Below are 21,926 nucleotides of genomic sequence, written 5' to 3'. Positions count from 1 at the left end.
TTGTATTCAGATCGTGATAATGGTACACGGGGGCGTGCTCTCTGGTGGCCGTTAGTCTGCCTCCCTGTCGCTTTAGGCCATCCCCCATCGCGCAATTTCAAAGAGGTGACGTGGGTAAGCTGGCCAGCGCTTGCGCAGAACGGTGGAGGCGGCGGTGGAGGCGGCGATGGAAGCGTGACCACGAGATTATGGGCGGGTACTTGCTGATGAAAGTCACAGCACCACCCATAATCTTGCGCATGCGCAACACGTCACTAGCGGTCACACTGTGCATATTGCACAGTCCCGCGAGAGTGGCACGGCGCATGTGCGAGATTATGAGCGGCCACAATCTCGCGCATGCGCCGTGCCACTCTCGCGGGACTGCAATGTGCAGTGTGACCGCTGATGACGTGTTGCGCATGCGCGAGATTATGGGCGGCCATAATCTCGCGCATGCGCCGTGCCACTCTCGCAGGACTGCAATGTGCAGTGTGACCGCTGGTGACGTGTTGCGCATGCGCGAGATATGGGCGGCGCTGTGACTTTCATCAGCAAGTACCGCCCATAATCTCGTGGTCGCGCTTCCATCGCCACCTCCAACGCCGCCTCCACCGTTCTTCGCAAGCACTGGCCAGCTTACCCACGTCACCTCTTTGAAATTGCGCGATGGGGGACGGCCTAAAGCGACAGGGAGGCAGACTAACGGCTACCAGAGAGCCCGCCCCCGTGTACCATTATCAAGATCTGAATCCAAAAAGGTACCACTTTACAAAGTCTTTATTTTGGTCAGAAAGGGGGCACATAAACAACAGGAACATTGCTAGAATGCAGCCCAGGAGCTGCAGAGGGGGAATCTTTTAGGTTTAGTGCAAAATTTCTGATGACAGGTTCCCTTTAAGTGCTATCAAGCTGATTTACAGTTTGTGACCATGGTCAACTAAACCCATACACTGGGTAAGTTGGTTTTCTGTATTTAGCAACAAATCTCATGCTGGACAGCACCCAATCAACTGAGACTGGGCATAGTAATAAGAGCCATGCCTGAATCATTCTGATTACACTACATTAGAGCAAAGTAACTTGAGCTCATTGGTTGCAGCACATAGAGGAACTGCACTCCAAATCACATGGAAATATGCTATTGAGGACCCTCAAGGTCACTGTTACATGCAGCAGGATATGGAAGAGGGAAAAGAGCAGCAGTAACAGAAGGATCTGTAGAAGTACATTGAGTTAGGCAGGGGCCAAGGTGACAGCCAGTGGAACATTGATGACCAGCTCAATTACTGTAGGATGACAAGTATATTGTTAGCATTAAGCAAAGAGATGACTGTTGATTAACTATGGTTTTAGACCGTCAATATAAAATCAAATGGGGATATTTTTTGTAGATTCTGAAAGGGAGTCAAAATTGGTATGATAACAGAATAAACTGTGTTCCTTGTGCAGCAAAGCTTTTGGCCTAGCAGATGCCTGCTGACCACATGTTCAACCAGGAGACCACAGTCCGCTCCTCGCAAAGCCAACACTCCCCTGTGCTTGGGCTAATGCTATATCACATATCTGAGGAGCCAGCAACAATTACAGTTTATATGACATGATGGACCAGATGATTTATCTGTCCACATAGAAGAAGATTGAGACCGCACCAATGCTGATACTTTTTTTCCGGTAATTCTTTATTCCATATGCAAGGTTAAAAGGTGTTTGGCAGTCAGCGGGTGGAGGAGACCTGGATGCGGCCCCTCGCTGCGGACGACGGACGTTTCGCCTGTAATTAGGCTTCCACAGGTCCACATGTGGGGTAAGATCAGCTCTCCTTAAATAGGATAGCACATCCAGGTGACCTCCCCGCACATAAAAAATGCAAGTGAAGTGTATAATACAATAAAAGGTACTTTGCATCAATACATAGCGTACCATTAATTAAAAACAAAGTTGTGAGCAAACCAGAGTATGACATTATACAGAAATATAAATTGCAATGCTGCTCACAGAATGAATTCATACATAATTAATATATATGATTAGAATTATTCAAACTTATCCATGTATTGATCTTTTATATATGTTAATTTTTTGGATATATTTTATATTTTATTCGTTATTATTAATCCCATTAATCTTCAAACATATATACTCATTTAATAATAATAATATTCCTGCAGCAAAAAACCTCTCTGTTACAAGAAAACTGATAAATCATTGCAGTCATTCATTCCCAATGCCCCTTGTGCTCCATATTTTATGATTAATTTTGCCTCCATCTGCAACAATAATTTTTGATGGTCCCCTCCTTGTGGTGGGAGTGAGACTTTCTAAACCAGCAAAATTAAGGGTATCAGGGCAGCTATTGTGCGATTCTCGTATGTGTTCTATCAATCTAGGGGATCCCTTGCCTGTCACTATTGAGTTATAATGCTCCCTAAACCGAATATATAGGCATCTGATAGTTTTTCCTATATAAAATCTCCCACAGGGACAAGTTATTACGTAGACTACAAATTTTGTCTTACATGATATAAAATGTTTGATTTGATGTATATGAGAGCCAATTTTTATGGACTTTCCAGTCATATGTAGATTACAAAATCTACATTGGCCACATTTAAAGTTGCCAATTGGGGATTGTCTATCCAGCCATGTACTTTTACTTGTCAATCTATTCTTGACCAGCAAGTCCCTCAAATTATGGCATCTCCTGTAGGAAATTAACGGTTTGGAAATAGTCATATTTTTCAACTCTGGATCTCTCTCCAGAATGTGCCAATTGTTATTTAGAGTTTTTCTTATAGTATCAAACATGGGTCCGAATTTGAAACTAAAGGCAAATCTATCATAGATGTTATTCTTTTTCTTTCTTTTACCCCTCAAACAGTCTACCGGACAGAGATGAGAATCCTCACTTACAGTTTTTTTTATACGTTGCATCAATAATAGTATCGGGATAACCCCGTTCCTGTAACCTATGTTTTAATTCAACCGCCTGTTCTGCAAAGACCACATCGGTACTGTTAGTTCTTTTTACCCTCAAAAATTGTGAATAAGGTAAAGCGGTTTTTGTGTGTTGGGGATGGGCGCTTCCGTAATGTAGGACAGAATTTGAGGCTGTCGGTTTTCTATAAATTTTTGTTGTTATTACCCCATCACGTACTCCAACCTCAACGTCCAAAAAATTTATGGAATTACCTCCAAAGGTAGAGGTGAACGACATGTTCATGGTATTGGTGGTATTTAGGTAGGAGACAAAGTTGGAAAAATCCTTCTCTGTTCCGTCCCACACCATGAACACGTCGTCGACATACCTTAAATAATACTTAATATGCTTCAAATATGGGTTGTTGGCCGTGTACACATATTTGCCTTCAAAATGCCCCAAAAAAATGTTAGCCATGGCGCACGAGACGGGGGTACCCATCGCAGTACCCCCGCATTGTACATACCATTTTTCTAGAAACATAAAAGCGTTTTTTGACAAAACGAAACGAAATTTAATTAATGGTACACTATGTATTGATGCAAAGTACCTTTTATTGTATTATACACTTCACTTGCATTTTTTATGTGCGGGGAGGTCACCTGGATGTGCTATCCTATTTAAGGAGAGCTGATCTTACCCCACATGTGGACCCGTGGAAGCCTAATTACAGGCGAAACGGCCGTCGTCCGCAGCGAGGGGCCGCATCCAGGTCTCCTCCACCCGCTGACTGCCAAACACCTTTTAACCTTGCATATAGAATAAAGAATTACCGTGAAAAAAGTATCAGCATTGGTGCGGTCTCATTCTTCTTCTATGTGGATCGTTGGAACTAGCTGCTCCTACTGTGACCTGCACGCTGATCCGGAATCCGCTTTGACAACCGGTGCTGTGTTTTTCCTATCTACGAGTGAGCCCAAGTGTGACAGGTACGCACGTGTAGTGCAGGACTGTGCTTTTCTTTGGATCCAGATGATTTATCTGCCACTATGTCAACCTAACGCCCATCAGCAAAAGGAGATGCACTGCCTGCATAGGTTGGTTCTGTTGTACCTGGACCCCCATGGAATTCTTGGTCAACATAATGTACCAATAGCAATAACTGGCCTAATTTGCAATGGGCGTACTGTCTTGTCCAGCCTCCAGTGTACTGTCAGAGAGTATATTCTGCACAGAGTCAATAGATAACCCAGCTGCTTTTCCCTATATGCTATAAATATACTGTACTGCTACTGGGAACCCTAATTTTTAAAAGGGTAAAGTCATTGCTCATTCACTTTAAAAACAACAAATCTGTTGCTGCTCCCATAAAGAGTAATACTTTTTGTATAGTCTATTGAAAAGCCATTGCTTTTTCATCTCCTACAATTAACCAGTTGCTGATCATAAATAAGACTCATTCTGAACAGCTATTGATAGAATCGGTTACCATCCAGCATTTAAAGGGGCTCTGTCAGCAGGTTTTTGCATTGTAATCTGAATATAGCAGGAGATCAATGCTGACATACTGAGTTCAACCATATGTCATTTATTACCCTGCCTGGTGTTGTACATCTATAGTGAAGATTTTACATTTTTACATAGAGAGCCTGGTGTGGGCGGGTTATCTTTCTCAGCTCTGCTGCATGACTAAAGCGGGCTTTACACACAGCGACATCGCTAGCAATGTCGCTGGTGAAAGCACCTGCCCCCGTCGGTTGTGCGTCACGGGCAAAATACTGCCCGTGGCCACAACATCGCTAGGACCCGTCACACGGGACCTGCCTAGCGACGTCGCTGTGGCTGGCAAACCACCTCCTTTCTAAGGGGGCGGTTCGTTCGGCGTCACAGCGGCGTTACTAAGCGGCCGCCCAATAGAAGCGGAGAGGTGGAGATGAGTGGGCCGAACATCCCGCCCACCTCCTTCCTTCCTCATTGCGGGCGGTCGCAGGTACAGTGATGTTCGTCGTTCCTGCGGTGTCACACATAGCGATGTGTGCTGCCACAGGAACGACGAACAACTTGCGTCCTGCAACAGCAATGATAATCGGGAAAGGAACGACGTGTCAACGATCAACAATTAGGTAAGTAATTTTGATTGTTAACGGTCGTTCCTGCATTTCACATGCAACGACGTCATTAACGAGGCCGGATGTGCGTCACGAATTCCGTAACCCCAACGACATCTCGTTAGCGATGTTGTTGCGTGTAAAGCCCACTTTAGTCTAAAAGCTCTGATTGTCTCATAGCGCCTGAACCCAGTAACCTACGGTAAGTGATACATCGTTGGAATCAGAGTCTCTTGTCCTACATTATGTGGCTCTCAGATGAAGTAGTAAAAACCTGCTGGCAGATTCCATTTAACTGTAGCCTGTATATGTATGGCTATTGTGATTTTGCACCCTGCAACATGGGGGGGGGGTTCTCACTGAGCATGCGGGTTCAGGTAGACACGGGAGGCACTTTGCTTAAAACCTCAGGCTGCTTTATTTGGACTACATAAAGCATACCGCCAGTACCGAACACCAAGGGCATTTACATGCAGGAAAAACAGGTACATTCCCACACAACAGATCTTCAGTGTCAGTCCAGCACATAAGTCCCTGCAGAGACTTCTCAGAAGAAGTTTCCTCCCCTCCACCCACAAACAAACACAGAGCCACTTCCTCCAGCACAGGAAATTCAGAGCAGAGCCACCAGTGTGTCCAGAGGCCTGGCTTTTACCTCTGGGACCACACCCCGAGGTGGAGATATGGTGAACAGCCATCCCACCCATCTCTTTAGCTGTTCACAACAAACCCGGCCCAGGTAATACACATTAAGGCTATGTGCACACTTTGCTTTTTACCTGCTTTTTTGCTGCTTTTTCAACTGCAGCATTAAGGCTGTGTTCACACACTGCGTTTTTTACCTGCGTTTTTGGTCCGTTTTTGGTCCGTTTTTGCTGCAGAAATTTCTTGAGAAATTCTTGTAACCTTTCTGCAGACATTCCCCAGCAAAACCTATGGCAAAAAAAATTAGCTGTGCACACACTGCGTTTTTTTCTTAAGAAAATTCTTTCAGTAGATTTTCTTAAGAAAAAGAATGAGCATGTCACTTCTTTTCTGCAGCTAACTGCGTTTTTTGCCATAGATAATTGGCACAATAACGCAGGGAGCAACCAGCGGTAAAAACGCACCAAAAATGGACCTAAAACGGACCTAAAACGCACCAAAAACGCACCAAAAACGCGGCAAAAACGCAGGTGCGTTTTTGGTGCGTTTTTTGACACAGGTGCACTCTTAAGAAATTTCTTAAGAAATTTCTTAAGAAAAATCATTTTTCTAGTGTGAACATAGCCTTATTGCCAAAATGGTTGTGTTCTGCTTTTCAAGCAAAGTCTATGAGAATTTGGGTTTCTTGTCCGCACTATGCAGTACAAACTGCAGCCTTTTTGTGGCAGAAATTTGAACAAAAACTCTGCTTTGCAGTTCAAAACCCAAATGGCAAAAACAATTCACATGTTGCTTCTTTGAAAAGCAGAGTTTTTGCCCAAATTTCTGCCACAAAAAGGCAGCATTTTGAACTGCATAGTGCGGACAAGAAACCCAAATTCCCATAGACTTTGCTTGAAAAGCAGAACACATCCATTTTGGCATTAAACGCAGCATGAAAAAGCAGCAAAAAAGCAGGTAAAAAGCAAAGCGCGCACATAGCCTAACCCTCTCAGCACTGGACCAGTGATCATATCACACTATATATACATATATATATATATATATATATATATATATATATATATATATATATATATATATATATATATATATGTATATATATATATATATATATATACACAGTACAGACCAAAAGTTTAGACACAACTCATTCAAAAAGTTTTCTTTATTTCCATGACTCTGAAAATTGTAGATTCACATTGAAGGCATCAAAACTATGAATTAACACATGTGGAATGAAATACTTAACAAGAAAGTGTGAAACAACTGAAAATAGGTCTTTTATTCTAGGTTCTTCAAAGTAGCCACCTTTTGCTTTGATTACTGCTTTGCACACTCTTGGCATTCTCTTGATGAGCTTCAAGAGGTAGTCACCGGTTATGGTCTTCCAACAGTCTTGAAGGAGTTCCCAGAGATGCTTAGCACTTGTTGGCTTTTTTGCCTTCACTCTGCGGTCCAGCTCACCCCAAACCATCTCGATTGGATTCAGGTCTGGTGACTGTGGAGGCCAGGTCATCTGGCGTAGCACCCCATCACTCTCCTTCTTAGTCAAATATCCTTACACAGCCTGGAGGTGTGCTTGGGGTCATTGTCCTGTTGAAAAATAAATGATGGTCCAACTAAACGCAAACCGGATGGAATAGCATGCCGCTGCAAGATGCTGTGGTAGTCATTCTGGTTCAGTATGCCTTCAATTTTTAATAAATCCCCAACAGTGTCACCAGCAAAGCACCCCCACACCATCACACCTCCTCCTCCATGCTTCACGGTGGGAACCAGGCATGTAGAGTCCATCCGTTCACCTTTTCTGTGTCGCGCAAAGACACGGTGGTTGGATCCAAAGATCTCAAGTTTGGACTCATCAGACCAAAGCACAGATTTCCACTGGTCTAATGTCCATTCCTTGTGTTCTTTAGCCCAGACAAGTCTCTTCTGCTTGTTGCTTGTCCTTAGCAGTGGTTTCCTAGCAGCTATTTTACCATGAAGGGCTGCTGCACAAAGTCTCCTCTTAACAGTTGTTCTAGAGATGTGTCTGCTGCTAGAACTCTGTGTGGCATTGACCTGGTCTCTTATCTGAGCTGCTCTTAACCTGCGATTTCTGAGGCTGGTGACTCGGATAAATTTATCCTCTGCAGCACAGGTGACTCTTGGTCTTCCTTTCCTGGGGCGGTCCTCATGTGAGCCAGTTTCTTTGTAGCGTTTGATGTTTTTTGCCACTGCACTTTGGGACACTTTCAAAGTTTTCCCAATTTTTCGGACTGACTGACCTTCATTTCTTAAAGTAATGATGGCTACTCGTTTTTCTTTACTTAGCTGCTTTTTTCTTGCCATACTACAAATTCTAACAGTCTATTCAGTAGGACTATCAGCAGTGTATCCACCAGACTTCTGCACAACACAACTGATGGTCCCAACCCCATTTATAAGGCAAGAAATCCCACTTATTAAAGCTGACAGGGCACACCTGTGAAGTGAAAACCATTTCCGGTGACTACCTCTTGAAGCTCATCAAGAGAATGCCAAGAGTCTGCAAAGCAGTAATCAAAGCAAAAGGTGGCTACTTTGAAGAACCTAAAATATAAGACATATTTTCAGTTGTTTCACACTTTTCTGTTAAGTATTTCATCCCACATGTGTTAATTCATAGTTTTGATGCCTTCAATGTGAATCTACAATTTTCAGAGTCATGAAAATAAAGAAAACTTTTTGAATGAGAAGGTGTGTCCAAACTTTTGGTCTGTACTGTATATCTATATATGTTACTCAGACATTAATAAGGCTGTTTTTGTTTTAAAAAGCTGAAAGTGGTTCAATGCCTTACTAGGAAACCTCACAGTGCAACACATGCCAGTCTTTTCCAGCCAATTGGAGGCTTTGCAGTATTGCAATTCCCTTTAAATTGGGTGTTTTGGAAACATTTTGGAGAATTCGAGTTTTTGACATCTTGTTTTGGTCAATATGGAATTTAGATTTTTTTTTTTCCAGAGTGGATGGTGAATCCAAGGTGTCCCCAAAGCCATTTTTAACACGACAATGCCAGGCCACATTTTACTTGTTTCACTCTAAGAAGCCTGCATGCCCTAAATGTGTTACCATATGTTTCTTTGGCCTTCCGCATCTCCGGACTTGTCAAGATGTTTTTAATATATTGCTTCTGTTTTTTTACTCTTTTGCATATCATTATCATGGTATCGATACTGTAATTTTCATAATCCCACGACGTTTTCATGTTGCTGGTGCAATTTCAATGCTCACTTGCAACACCAAGAAGGAAAGAACATAGAATTTTGGAAATCACATGATTAATAGACATGTTAATGATATACAAAAGATGAATAAATAAATATAAATATATATATTTTGTATATATATACACACACGCATACTTACAGCATATCTATGACTGTTTTATTTTTCAGATGAAATATTATGACTGTATTAAAGCTGTTGTTTCTGCATCAAATGATGAATCTACGGCTTTAGTAATTGGTGAGTTGGTGAATAATAATCATATTACTACAGTACATATTACTACAGTACTATACAGTACTATATATAAGAACTTTGATTATGCGCGCATCTATTTTAACACGGGTACAGAGAGACACTGACTACCAGGGAGCATTATTTTGGACTACCTACCATGTTTCCTAGTGCGATTGACCAGTATTCTATCGCCCCCGCTGTACAGATAATCTTGTTTTATACAATTCTCTAATGGCAGAGGTAATCAGAAGAGCAAGTAGCTGCTGATATGCAATTTCTTGAATGATGACATTGATAAAGAACATATAAGTGTGTTGGCTCTATCAGATTGACATTTTATGAGCATTATCTAGAATTCTAGAACGTTTTTCACTACCATGAATATTGATATAACCTTGGGGTACATATACATACCTCCCAACATTTAAAATTGTTGAACACCCAGTAGACCAGGGGCGGGGAACTTTTTTTCTGCCGGGGGCCATTTGGAAATTTTTACCAACCTTCGGGGGCCGCACAAAATTATCAACTTGAAAAGTACCCTAATATATTTGGTCAAACAATTAACTCACTGTGGCGACTGGAGCTTCTACTCTTTGGTGCAGCTGTAATATTAGGCGATATTGATCTTTTTGCTTTTCACAACTGCTTTTCCAGGTTTGAGTTGGCTGGGACTGCTGTATATTCATCACAGGGGAGGGTTGGGAGGAATATAGATCACTGGGGAGACTGGGGGGCACAGATCACTGGGGAGACTGGGGGGCACAGATCACTGGGGAGACTGGGGGGGCACACAAAACTGGGGGGGCACAGATCACTGGGGAGACTGGGGGGCACAGATCACTGGGGAGACTGGGGGGAGGCACAGATCACTGGGGAGACTGGGGGGAGGCACAGATCACTGGGGGAGCACAGATCACTGGGGGAGGCACAGAACACTGGGGGAGGCACAGAACACTGGGGAGAAAGAGGGGCACAGAGCACTGGAGGTACAGAGCGCTGGGGGAACAGACAGACTCAGATGAGCTTGGAGGTAGAGAACTGGGGGAGGCTGGGATCACAGAGCGCTGGAGGTGGTTGTGAGCACGGAGGGCTCTGCCGCCGGGCACAGAGAGGAGCAGTCGCCTTCGCCACTGGGCACAGGGAGCCGCCGGGCACGGAGACGCCGGGCACAGGGAGCCGCCGCTGCAACCGCTGGGCACAGGGAGCCGCCGGGCACAGAGAGGAGCAGCCGCCGCTGGGCACAGGTAGCCACCGGGCACGAAGCCGCCGGGCACAGGGAGCCGCCGCCGGGCACAGGTAGCCGCCGGGCACAGGGAGCCGCCGCCGAGCACAGGGAGCCGCCGCCGCAACCGCCGGGAACAGAGAGCCGCCGCCGCAACCGCCGGGCTCAGGGAGCCACCGGGCACAGAGAGGAGCAGCCGCCGGGCACAGGTAGCCGCTGGGCACAGGGAGCCACCGCCGGTCACAGGGAGCCACCGCCGGTCACAGGGAGCCGCCGCCGCAACCGCCGGGCACAGGGAGCTGCCGCCGCAACCGCCGGGCACAGGGAGCTGCAACCGGGCACAGGGAGCCGCCGCCGCAACCGCCGGGCACAGGGAGCCACCGCCGCCACTACCGCCGGGCACAGGGAGCCGCCGCCGCAACCGCCGGGCACAGGGAGCCGCCGCCGCAACCGCCGGGCTCAGGGAGCCACCGGGCACAGAGAGGAGCAGCCGCCGGGCACAGGTAGCCGCCGGGCACAGGGAGCCACCGCCGGTCACAGGGAGCCGCCGCCGCAACCGCCGGGCACAGGGAGCCGCCGCAACCACCGGGCACAGGGAGCCGCCGCTGGGCACAGAGCGCTGCCGGCACAGTAAGACCTGGGGGATGATTGGCAGTCAATCCTCTCCTTTTGATTTTAGCGCCCCTCACGCCAACCCCACATACAAAGTACGTCCTCACGTAGGCAGTGCCAGCGTGGGGACGTAGTCTTTCAGGTATAGGAAATGCAGCGTTCAGCATTGAACGCGCTGTGTGGGGTTTTAAAGGGCCAGCAGCCAGTAAGATGCGGCTGCCGCCCCAGCACTACAGTTCCCGGGAATCAGCCCGGGGGCCGCAGAAAAAGTCGTCGCGGGCCGCATACGGCCCGCGGGCCGGAGGTTCCCCACCCCTGCAGTAGACCATACTTGTCAACTTACTGGTATGTTCGCAAGTACAGTGGAGAACTATTTGATACACTGCCGATTTTGCAATTTTCCAAGTTTTCCCACTTACAAAGAATGGAGAGGTCTGTAATTTATATCATAGGTACACTTCAACTGTGACAGACAGAAATAAAGAAAATCACATTGTATGATTTTTAAATAATGAATTTGCATATTATTGCATGCAATAAGTATTTGATACAATAGAAAAACAGAACTTAATATTTGGTACAGAAACCTTTGTTGCAATTACAGAGGTCAGATGTTTCCTGTAGTACTTGACAAAGTTTGCACACACTGCAGCAGGGATTTTGGCTAGTGATGGGTGGACCCGTACTGCTAAAGTCCGGATCGCAGGGGTTCAAAGGTACCCAAGTGTCGGGGCCGGGCCTGGGATTCTCAGGGAATTCTGTGTATTGATCCAGATCCAGCACTCGGGTAATACAAAAAAAAATAAAGGAAAAATAACGAAAAAGTAATAAACATGCGGGCTGTACTTACCCAGTCACCGAGATGGCTGTAACTGCTCCCTCGGCCGCTTATTTACTTCTGGGGCCGCTCATTACCTTAATTGCATATGCACTGCTTTCCCCGCCCACCAGCGTCTATGATTAGTTGCAGTCAGATGCGCCCCCACCCTGAGTGTCAGCGTGTCAACTGACTGCTTCCAATCACAGACTCTACGTGCATCTATCGTGGTATTGGTTGGGACAGTGTTCTTGGGGTTTTACTCATCCTTCTCTCTCCTTTGAACACAGCGAGTGGAGTTGATACCAAAAACTTCTATTTTGGTGTCATCGGACCACGTGACCTTCTCTCTTGCCTCCTCTGGATCATCACTGGTACATCAAATGTACTGGCGTGAGCAGGGGTTATTGTTACTAATGGTAATCTTTTAGACTGTGGTCTCAGCTTTCTTCATTGACCAGGTCCTTCCATGTAGTTCTGGGCTGATTCCTGACCTTTCTCAGAATCATCCTTACCTCATGAAGTGAGATCTTGCATGGAGCCCCAGACCGAGTAAGATTGACAGTCATCTTGTGTTTCTTCCATTTTCTAATATATGCGCTAACAGTTGTTGCCTTCTCACCAAACTGCTTGCCTATGGTCATGTAGCCCATCCCAGCCTTGTGCAGGTCTACAATTTTGGCCCTGGAGTCCTTAGACAGCTCTTTGGTCTTGGCCATGGTGGAGAGGTTGTAGTGTGATTGAGTGTATTTACAGGTGTCTTTTATGAAGGTAACGGGCTCAAACAGGTGCAATTAATACAGGTAATGAGTGCAGAGTAGGAGCTTCTTAAAGAAAAAATACAGGTCCGTGAAAGCCAGAATTCTTGCTGGTTGGTAGATGATCAAATACTTATTTCTTGCAACAAAATGCAAATTAATAATTTAAAAATCATATGTGACGCCCTGGCCAGATGGTTACAGATAGGGCCCCACATTACAACAGTCCCCTAACAAGGTGACAGCAGCCAAACATCTCAGTGCTTGATGCACACACCAGGGGGCGGAGCCAGGCGGTTGGACACGGCCACCGAGGAGTTGGATGGCTTGAGGCGGGAAAAGACAGGAGATCAGTTTGAGAGTTCAGTGGAGGAGGTCAGGCCTGTGTAACAGGCCTGTAGCAGACTGACAGGTGCCAGGGTAGGAGCCCAGGCACCTCTGGCTAGGAGGCATACGGAGGCCTCTGTCTGCAGGAGACGGGAAGATGACTCGGTGGAACCGCGGTGGACCGGGACAGGGTAGTGGCCCGCCGGTACCAACCCGGGAACCGACTCGGAAACCGGAGCACAAAGGGGGGTACTTAGACCCTGAAGCTAGGTCCAGAAGCTACTGGAGGCTAGCTAATTAACTGATTGCAGCCAGGACTATAGGTCCTGTCCCACCCAAAGTCCAGACTGAAGGCAACAGCCCAACGAGGGGGATAGAAAGCCACCACCACGGCAGATAGATCCCACGGGCCAGCGTCTGCGGGCAAAGGGCTCCTTAGGCGACCACAAGCCGGGGAGTGGACTCCTGTAGTTACAAGCGCAGGTAGTCCACCATCACAAAACAGGTGCGGGAGAAAGACGGAGACCACCAACTGGGTGGGGGACCAGACTGCAGCTGGCTGCGGGCACCGACCACCATCACCTTGGTTTACCAGAGACTCGTGTGTTTACTAATAGTGAGTACATTAGTGCCCTCTGGCTGCCCATCTCCCTGCACCGCCCAAACTCCCCCCCCCCCCCCCCCAACGGGTCCTGGGGCCACCATCCCTACCCACGGAGAGGTTAACAACTTGCTGCGCAACATCTCCCCCCGGTGCCCCGTAACTGCAGCGGTGGTGTCCACCTTCACCACAACCCGTGGGTGGCGTCAAAAAACTTAAACACGGCTCCGGCCATACACCTATGTCCCCAAACCGCCAACCCCTTTTTGATCGGAGTGACCACAGGACCCCGGATCCAGAGACCCTCGAGCCACCCACTGAAGGTCCGGACCCGAGCGGCTCAGCTGCCGAGCACAGGGCGGCACACATACAATGTGATTTTCTGGTTTTTGGGGGGGATTCTGTCTGTCATAGTTAAAGTGTACCTATGATAATTTCTTGTAGGTGGGAAAACTTGCAAAATCAGCAATGTATCAAATAATATTCTCCACTGTATGTGGTGCACTTATAGCCACAACACTTTATCAGAAAACTCTTCTTTCTTTCCTTCTACTCCTTTTCCACAACTCCACATAAAAGTAAATGTTGATCATTCCTTTTAGTCGCCTTTTAAAAAAGCCGGCATACCCGCATTGTTTTTGAAGTGGAAAATGTGTAAGGAAAATGCCTTATTTGTAGCGGCTAAGACTCCGTTATTTTTTATTTCATAAAGAAGATAGTGGTGGCTTCCAATGGGAACCTGCCAAAAGAATAGACAGGTCACTCCACTTCATGGCTTTGGAAGAAGAAAAAAGAAGAAGAATAAAGAAGTCACAAAAGACAGAAAATACAAACAAGTTGTTTTAACATTACAGTTCATATGTTAGGGTTTTTTGGCATTTTTTTTAGCATTTTTTTCAGGAAGATAGAGGCAGAATCCACCTGAAAAAGACGTCAAGTGCACATACTCTAAAGTTTTGGGATTTTTGCTTTTTTTTGTAATTGAAGCTTTGTCGTTACGTAAGATGCAGGTGAATAGGCGACAATAACACTGAGACTGGATTTATTTTCAGCATGATTTACTTAGTGGAGATTAGGTAAAATTGAAGTAAACATCGACAATAGGGAAAATAGCAAGTGTTGGAGTCTATAACTGGATGGGCTCTGATCAGGGGCAGTGGGACACAATGGCAATAAGTCAATCAGTCTCTGAATTCTAGAAATCACAGATGATGGACCGTGAGGTTCAGAATATTGCTGCTATGGCCTCTGAAGGTGAGGTGCAGTCCTGCTATCCTCTTTCTAGAGAAGGCCCTGGTGCCGGATTCCTGCTGTTCTGTACACAAACTCTTCCTGCACCTTGCCACATTTCCTGGCAGGCGTCTTCTAGGAGTGGTCACAGTCTGTCTCCAGCTCCCTGACACTGCTGGGGTGGCCTGATGTCCCCACCCATTGCTGTGATTCCTCCGGCTCCTCTCTTTCTCCCTCTCTGTTCCCCAAGACACACACTTTGACCTGTGCTCCTTAGAATACGTCCCTCTGAAAATTCTGCAGGAAAGTTCTTTATTGAGCAATAGAGGGAGGTTTTGGCTACATCTACTGGTCACTGTAGGTACATCTTTCTTGCATATTCTCAAGTAATATCTACCATAGATATTGCAGCACCTTTATCACGCGTCAGAATTATCTTGTGAGGAGTTTCTCACAATTTTCAAAACTCTGCTGAAAGTGATTTTGAACATTTAATTTCTTACATCTAAAGACTATAACATGGCTCACTGGTTAGCACTGCAGCCTTGCAGCGCTGGAGTCCTGGGTTCAAATCCCACCAAGGACAATATCTGCAAGGATGTATGTTGTCACCTTGTTTGCGTGGGTTTCCTCCGGGTTCTCCAGTTTCCTCCCACACGCCAAAAACATACAGATAGGCATTTAGATTGTGAGCCCCAATGAGGACAGTGTTGCCAATGTTAAGCAACATATTTAGGCCATCATTATTTTCTTCTTCAAGAGTTTGTAAATGTTGCAATAAAGTATAAGTTCACAGGTGCCTTTACAATGAGGGCAGTACGGAGTGGTCAGTGTCTTGCATATTCCATATAACTGGCACAATTTTTCAATCATCCTACCTTCGAAGCAAGCCTCTGAGTGTCGTTGATTAGTGCAACTGAAGGGAAGGATGAAGGTCTTCCTTAGGACTTTTGATCCTTCATGGGCACTGATACAGCAAATTTAGTGAAGTGGTCCACCATAACCATTAAGTACTTAAGGCTTTGTAAAGACTTTTTGACTGTCAGGTAATCTATTGGTACTAACTGCAATGGGTAAGTGGTCTGCACCATTCTCACTGTTGCCTGTTTCTCCCCAGCTTTCAACAGATTACAGCTTCGACAACTTTGGCAGACTTCCAAGGCAGTGTCTTGTACAGGATGGTAGTAAAACTTTGATAACCATTCAAATTTGTTTGCTGGACCAAAATGTCCCTTCTTTCTGTGTACCCATTCGGCTGCTTTTCTTAGCTTTTTGGGTGTACGACCTGCATAGTGAATCCTAGCTCGGTTGGTAGTTTGACTTTCCTATACAGTACTCTTTCTCAATGGCAAAGTCGATCTCTTTGTTGAAGACCCTTTTTCTCAACTGAGTTTAATTGCTGTCTTTCTCTGGGGCCAGAGTAATACTCCTCATCTTCTCATCTGCTGTACTTTCGCATCCTGATTCTGTTTGTTGTCGGTTCCTCAGTAGTGCACACTACCCACAGTAAGTTTCTGTCTCTTCTTGTTGAAGAGTGGGGGTCCCCAATTCATGGTAAGCCTGGATTGTTTCCTTATCAAGCAGCATAGCAGCATAAAGTTAGGGGCGTTAGCAGGGTCGGACTGGGGTGTGAAGGGCCTACCAGGGAAATTGCCTCTAGGGGCCCACACTATAGCTGCCATAAACATTTTTATTACAGTATTCTAGTTAATAATGGAATCTATTATTTACAATCAGTCACAGTTTTTCTTAAGGCCACTTCACACATAACGAGATCGCTAACAACATCGTTGCTATGTCACAGTTTCTGTGACGAAACAATGACTTCACCAGTGATCTCGTTATGTTTGACACGTACCAACGATCTGCCCCCTACTGTGAGATCGTTGGTCGTTGCTGAATGTCCTGGCCATTTTTTGCTCGTTGGAGTTCTGCTGGGCAGGATGGATCTATATGTTTGACACCTACCAACGATCTTGTTAACGACCTAGATGAGAACTTAAAGTGTGATACGTTGGCGTGTAGTTGCGTCACCTTTTCCGCACCCCCTCTGCACCAATTGGTTGGCCCTGAGAACAGTAAGCAAACACTCGGGAACGAAGGAGGTATGAATCCGGGTGCAGATGCAGCTTCGATCCGAAAAGCAAGCAAGCAACCGGGAACAAAGTACGAATGAATCCGGGTAGAGTCGCAGGTTCTGTCCTCAAAGCAAGGCTCAAAAAGGGACAAAGGATGAAGCGATGCAAAGTTGCCTTCTAGGCCGGCCGCCTAATCAGAACGCAGTATTGGCCACCAATCGGAGCGGAGGGGTGTGGAAAAGGCGACGCATATGCACGCCTATGTGGCTTACAGCATCAAACACTATGCCCCTATTCGAGGTCGAATTCCTTACATAGCTGCTGTGTGACATCGTTACTAAAGTCGTTGGGAAAATGACTGTGTGACATCTCACCAACGATCTCACCAACGATTTAACAATGATCCGGAAACTGTGACGTAGTAACAATCTCGTTATGTGTGACTGGACCTTTACTCATGGGCATTACTTGTCCTAGGAAAACCACCGAATCCATCAGCCAAACAATAGAGAAGCAAAAAGGCGGCTCAGTGGCTGAATGGTTATCACTACAGTCTTGCAGCGCTGGGGTCCTCGGTTCTAATCGACAACATCTGCAAGGAGTTTGTATATTCTCCCCGTGTGTTACGGGGGGCTGTCTGATAATAACCGAAAGGAGTATCAGACAGTCAGGGTCCACCGTGCAAAGACTTTGCTGCAGACTATGGCAGAGTGCAATACCTCTGTTAACTCACAGAAGGATATAATAAGCAAGTAAAGCAATTCCTCCCTTACTTGGAGGGTGTGTGGAATGATCTCTGTTAATAATCACAGAGACAAAGGCAATGTGTGTGAAATGGCACCTACCTAGGTCCGCTCTTCTAGTGGTGCAAAAGAGACGAACAGCAGCGTAAGCCGCACAAAGCTCCTACCTGCGTTCGCTCCACTAGTGTGCGAGGACACGAACCACTAGATATGGCACCTACCTAGGTCCGCTCTTCTAGTGGTGCAAAAGAGACGAACAGCAGCGTAAGCCGCACAAAGCTCCTACCTGCGTTCGCTCCACTAGTGTGCGAGGACACGAACCACTAGATATGGCACCTGCCTAGGTCCGCTCTTCTGGTGGTGCAAAAGAGACGAACAGCAGCGTAAGCCGCACAAAGCTCCTACCTCTGTTCGCTCCCCTAGTGTGCGAGGATACGAACAACTGCCAGACGCAGTATAAGGAACGTTACCCTAGCGGCAACGTCCACCTACGAGTAGAATCACAAGGCCCAGCCAGACCATGTGCCTCAGGCACCTGCCTATGTCCGCTCCCCTAAGAGGTAAGGATACGGACAGCAGCCGAAGCTGTAAGGTATAAGAACGCTACCCTGCCGGTAGCGCTCACCTAGCATAGACAGAGGAATGCCTAGAGGAACGCGCACAGAGCGTCTACTCATATGCATGAACCAAGAGGACTGAGCACCATGCGGCGTGCGTCAGGGTCTTATATAGACTCTGTGCCTCATCCAAGATGGAGGACACCAGAGCCAATCCGCTGCCAGAACGACAGGAGTGACGTCATGCTGGCCTATCACCGAGCAAGACGTCACAAGCACATGACCAGCGACCAATCGGCATAGAAGGTGTCAGAGACATGTGACCTCGTGTCAGCGATGATGTCACCCGCACATGTGCAATGGCTCCAAGATTGGACTTAGTCTCCGGCGCTCGCACATGTGCAGTAGCAAGAAATCTGGACTTAGTCTCCAGCGCTCGCACATGTGCAGTAGCAAGAAATCTGGACATAGTCTCCAGTGCTCGCAGCAACCGTAACACCGTGCTTGCGTGAGTTTCCTCTGTTTTTCTCCTACAATTAAAGGTATACTGATAGGGATCATATGTTGTTGTATACTTATGTTATTGTAAGTCGCGCCGAGTCTTCGGATCAATAAATACATTTCGACCAATAAATAAATAAAATGCTGTCCAGCATCTTCAGATGGAAAAGTTTACTAAAATTAATCCACCTCTGCCCCCATCTATCCATCATATAGGGAAATCCCCTATAGAGTCAGTATGTGGAGGTGTGAAGCGTTTCCCTCCATACACTCTACCATGTGGAGACTCTGGTGAATTCTCTTCTCTTTCCAACGTCACACATTACATAATTATCAGGTAATGATCGGCCCCCACTGTCTGTACTGGATCTCTACAGTCATTCTGTGGGGACAGAGACCTAGAAAAGCCGCACTATGGTTTACAAACTAGTTTTACTTGTTGGATAAACCCTTTACTATTTCTGTGTATTCTGACAATACTGCTCTATAGGCAGCTCAGGTTTTTTGTTTTTTTACATATACAATATTTATACTGAGGCCCCTCCTGTACTATCATCATATATAGAGGCCCCCTGAAGAGTAATTACATATAGTCTAAGATAATAACACTAACACTAAGGGTACAGGATAATGACACTGACGCTGGGGGTACAGGATAATGACACTGACACTGGGGGTACAGGATAATGACGCTGACACTGGGGGTACAGGATAATGACACTGACAATGGGGTACAGTATGAAGAAAAGAACCTTTTTCTCTCAGCCCAGGACCCAGATTTCCCATGACATCAGAGAATGGAAAAGCTGGGAGCTGGGGAGCTGAGGACAAGATGGATATCAGAACATAGAAAGGCTGGGTGATGAGGAAAATAGTCTCTTTCCCTCAGCTCAGCACCCAGCTTTCCCATGATATCAGAGAATGGGAAAGCTGGAAACTGGGGAGCTGAGGACAAGACGGCTATCAGAACATAGAATAGCTGGGTGATAAGGAAAAGAGCCTCTCACATCCATGCTGTGACTGCTGCTATCCCTCTTTCCCTAATCCCTACTGATATATGGTTACTGTGTGGACTTTACGCACGTCACACAGCAGGGACTGGTGCACACACCCAGCACCCCCCAAATCACACACACCCTGCACCCCCCAAATCACACACACCCTGCACCCTCATGCCCTGCATATCTCAGACAGATTGGCTGTACCCCAAATTACCCCTCTCTCAAACACACTGAAGCACCATGTCCCACACTCAGTATCCCTTAACACTCTTCTGTCACAGTCTGGAACCCTCATATGCCACTCACCCCCCCATGCCCCTCTCACCCCTCTTTTACCGGCCACATCTTCCTCGGTCGGCATCTCCTGCCCAACTCCTCCCACACGGTCACATGAGCATGAGTCATCGTAGGTGCTAATTGCAAATCCACTAGATGCAGTTTCTTCTTCTCAGAAGCAGTTTGTGTTCTGCCCCTGCCGCGCTGCAGCTCATAAGCTCCGAGGCTCCCCTCCAGGTCAGGACCGCCCGCTCTGCCCCCTGTGTAGCTACTGGCACTGTCATAATCTGACTGCTGCCTGCAGTGCATACAGTGTCATCACTGTATGCACTGGATCACAATCAATGATTTTTTCCAGGTTATGGGGCGGACACTGATCTGCATGAGATTCTGCCTCCAGAGATTATTTTAAATAAATAGGGAATGTTCCCAGTCTGAGTCATTTAGCTAACACTGAACAGTTGAACTGAACCTTTTCTTCTTACAAACACATTTGCGCATGATATAATTTTACAGACGTGTCTGCTATTTTGTGACTCGGCTGGTACAGCATCTGACACATTTAAAGAAACAGTGCTGAACCTTTCCCACCCAGTCCTGCCCGCCCCTAGCTGCAGGCCACAACCAATTGCGTGAGGGGCCACATGCAGCCTGTATGTTTGAGACCTGCACTGGACCCTTTGGTATGTCATCAAAGTGCCTGACCTACCATCAAGATGTTAATCTCTTTTTTTTTTTGCTTATTCGCTTCTTCTCTTGTATGTATTGTATATTTGTGCATTTTTCTACTCGTTAACATCATTGTTGTGCAAAGCTAAATGTCTTGTATTACCAAATTTAATTTAGTGATTTCAAATTGTGAGCGAAATACACTCCTCCTATACCTCTTGAACTCCAAATTAATAAGATTTTTTTTACAAGCGCTTGAGAAATCAATACAGCACGTGCATAGTATGGTGTACTCAAATAATTCTCCTTTATTAGTACATGTGACCAGTTTATATAGGGTTCCCGCTGAACCACCAATAAGAGCAGTAGGAGTGTGAACGGAAATATGAAACTTCCTCACCCATCAGTGTTAGCTGAACCCTATGACATCATTAGCTACAGGACAAGATGGAAATTATAAGAACAAAATGGATTTGTTCTCTCACAATACAGATCTATCAGGAACCTGCGAGAAGATGTCATCTTACATTTGTTCTTTTAAAGGTTGTACAATTGGGACCACAAATGTTGAGCAGCAGATGAAGGACATAAAAGATCACGTGAAGGGACGTCGAGGAGCATTCACACCTGGACAACCACAGAGGAGAGCGCGTGGAGACCAAACAGTGTTCCGTGTCTATAAAGGGGTGAAAACTTTTGCATTCTGCAAGAAGAACAGTCTTGTCGTAACAGGTGGAATGGATCGCATTATAAGACTGTGGAACCTCTATGTACCTGCGTAAGATAACGTACAATTATATATTATGTAGACAGTATGGGTCCATTTCATCATTTGCGTTTTTTAAGTCACATTTCTTTTTTGTCGTACAGTATTCGCTAATGTTTTAAAGGAACACCACAGCTCATCATGAATTAGGCGAGTTGTGCTGGCACGCCCCTGTCTTGACCCAGCTCTGCCGATTTCGGTGCAGTTGGATGAATTTGACATAAACACACTAAAATTGGCAACATGTTTGTGCAACTCTGTGCTGTGCAAAAATGTTGTGGCTTTTCAAAGTGATTTATGTCAAAATTCTGGTGTCAACACTTGGATGATTTGGTCCTAGACCCCGATTCATGTTTTGTGAAGGTTTTTTTTAAGTCACCTGTCACTTTTATCTCATGATTTTTATTGAAATATTTTGCTCTGAATATTTCTAAATGGTACATGTGGTTCTTGAGCATTACAAAATGCTCTTTTTTTTTTTTTGTCTCGTCGATTCAAAAAGTGGCACATTTTGAAAAATGGTGCAAAAATTCCATCAAAATAGCAGGGTTATATAAAATTTCTCCCGAGGAGGGCTGGAGAATATATGAGCCAAATTTTGCTTTTTTTTAAGTTACAATTTAT

General features: G+C 45.9%; 1 protein-coding gene across 1 annotated transcript in view; it reads left to right on the top strand.

The window, feature by feature from the left end:
* LOC142289995 (cilia- and flagella-associated protein 337-like) overlaps positions 1-21,926 on the top strand; it is a 200,453-nt gene that overhangs the window by 44,061 nt on the left and 134,466 nt on the right. The window contains exons 12-13 of the mRNA XM_075333941.1: positions 9,075-9,144; positions 21,080-21,314. Of these exons, the coding sequence (XP_075190056.1) occupies positions 9,075-9,144; positions 21,080-21,314 (305 nt within the window). The remainder of the gene's footprint in view (positions 1-9,074; positions 9,145-21,079; positions 21,315-21,926) is intronic.

This window comes from Anomaloglossus baeobatrachus, chromosome 2 (assembly GCF_048569485.1).
Source record: "Anomaloglossus baeobatrachus isolate aAnoBae1 chromosome 2, aAnoBae1.hap1, whole genome shotgun sequence".
Classification (NCBI taxonomy): domain Eukaryota; kingdom Metazoa; phylum Chordata; class Amphibia; order Anura; family Aromobatidae; genus Anomaloglossus; species Anomaloglossus baeobatrachus.
The sequence above is the reverse complement of the archived record's forward strand: the minus strand, read 5'-3'. Positions and strand labels throughout refer to the sequence as shown.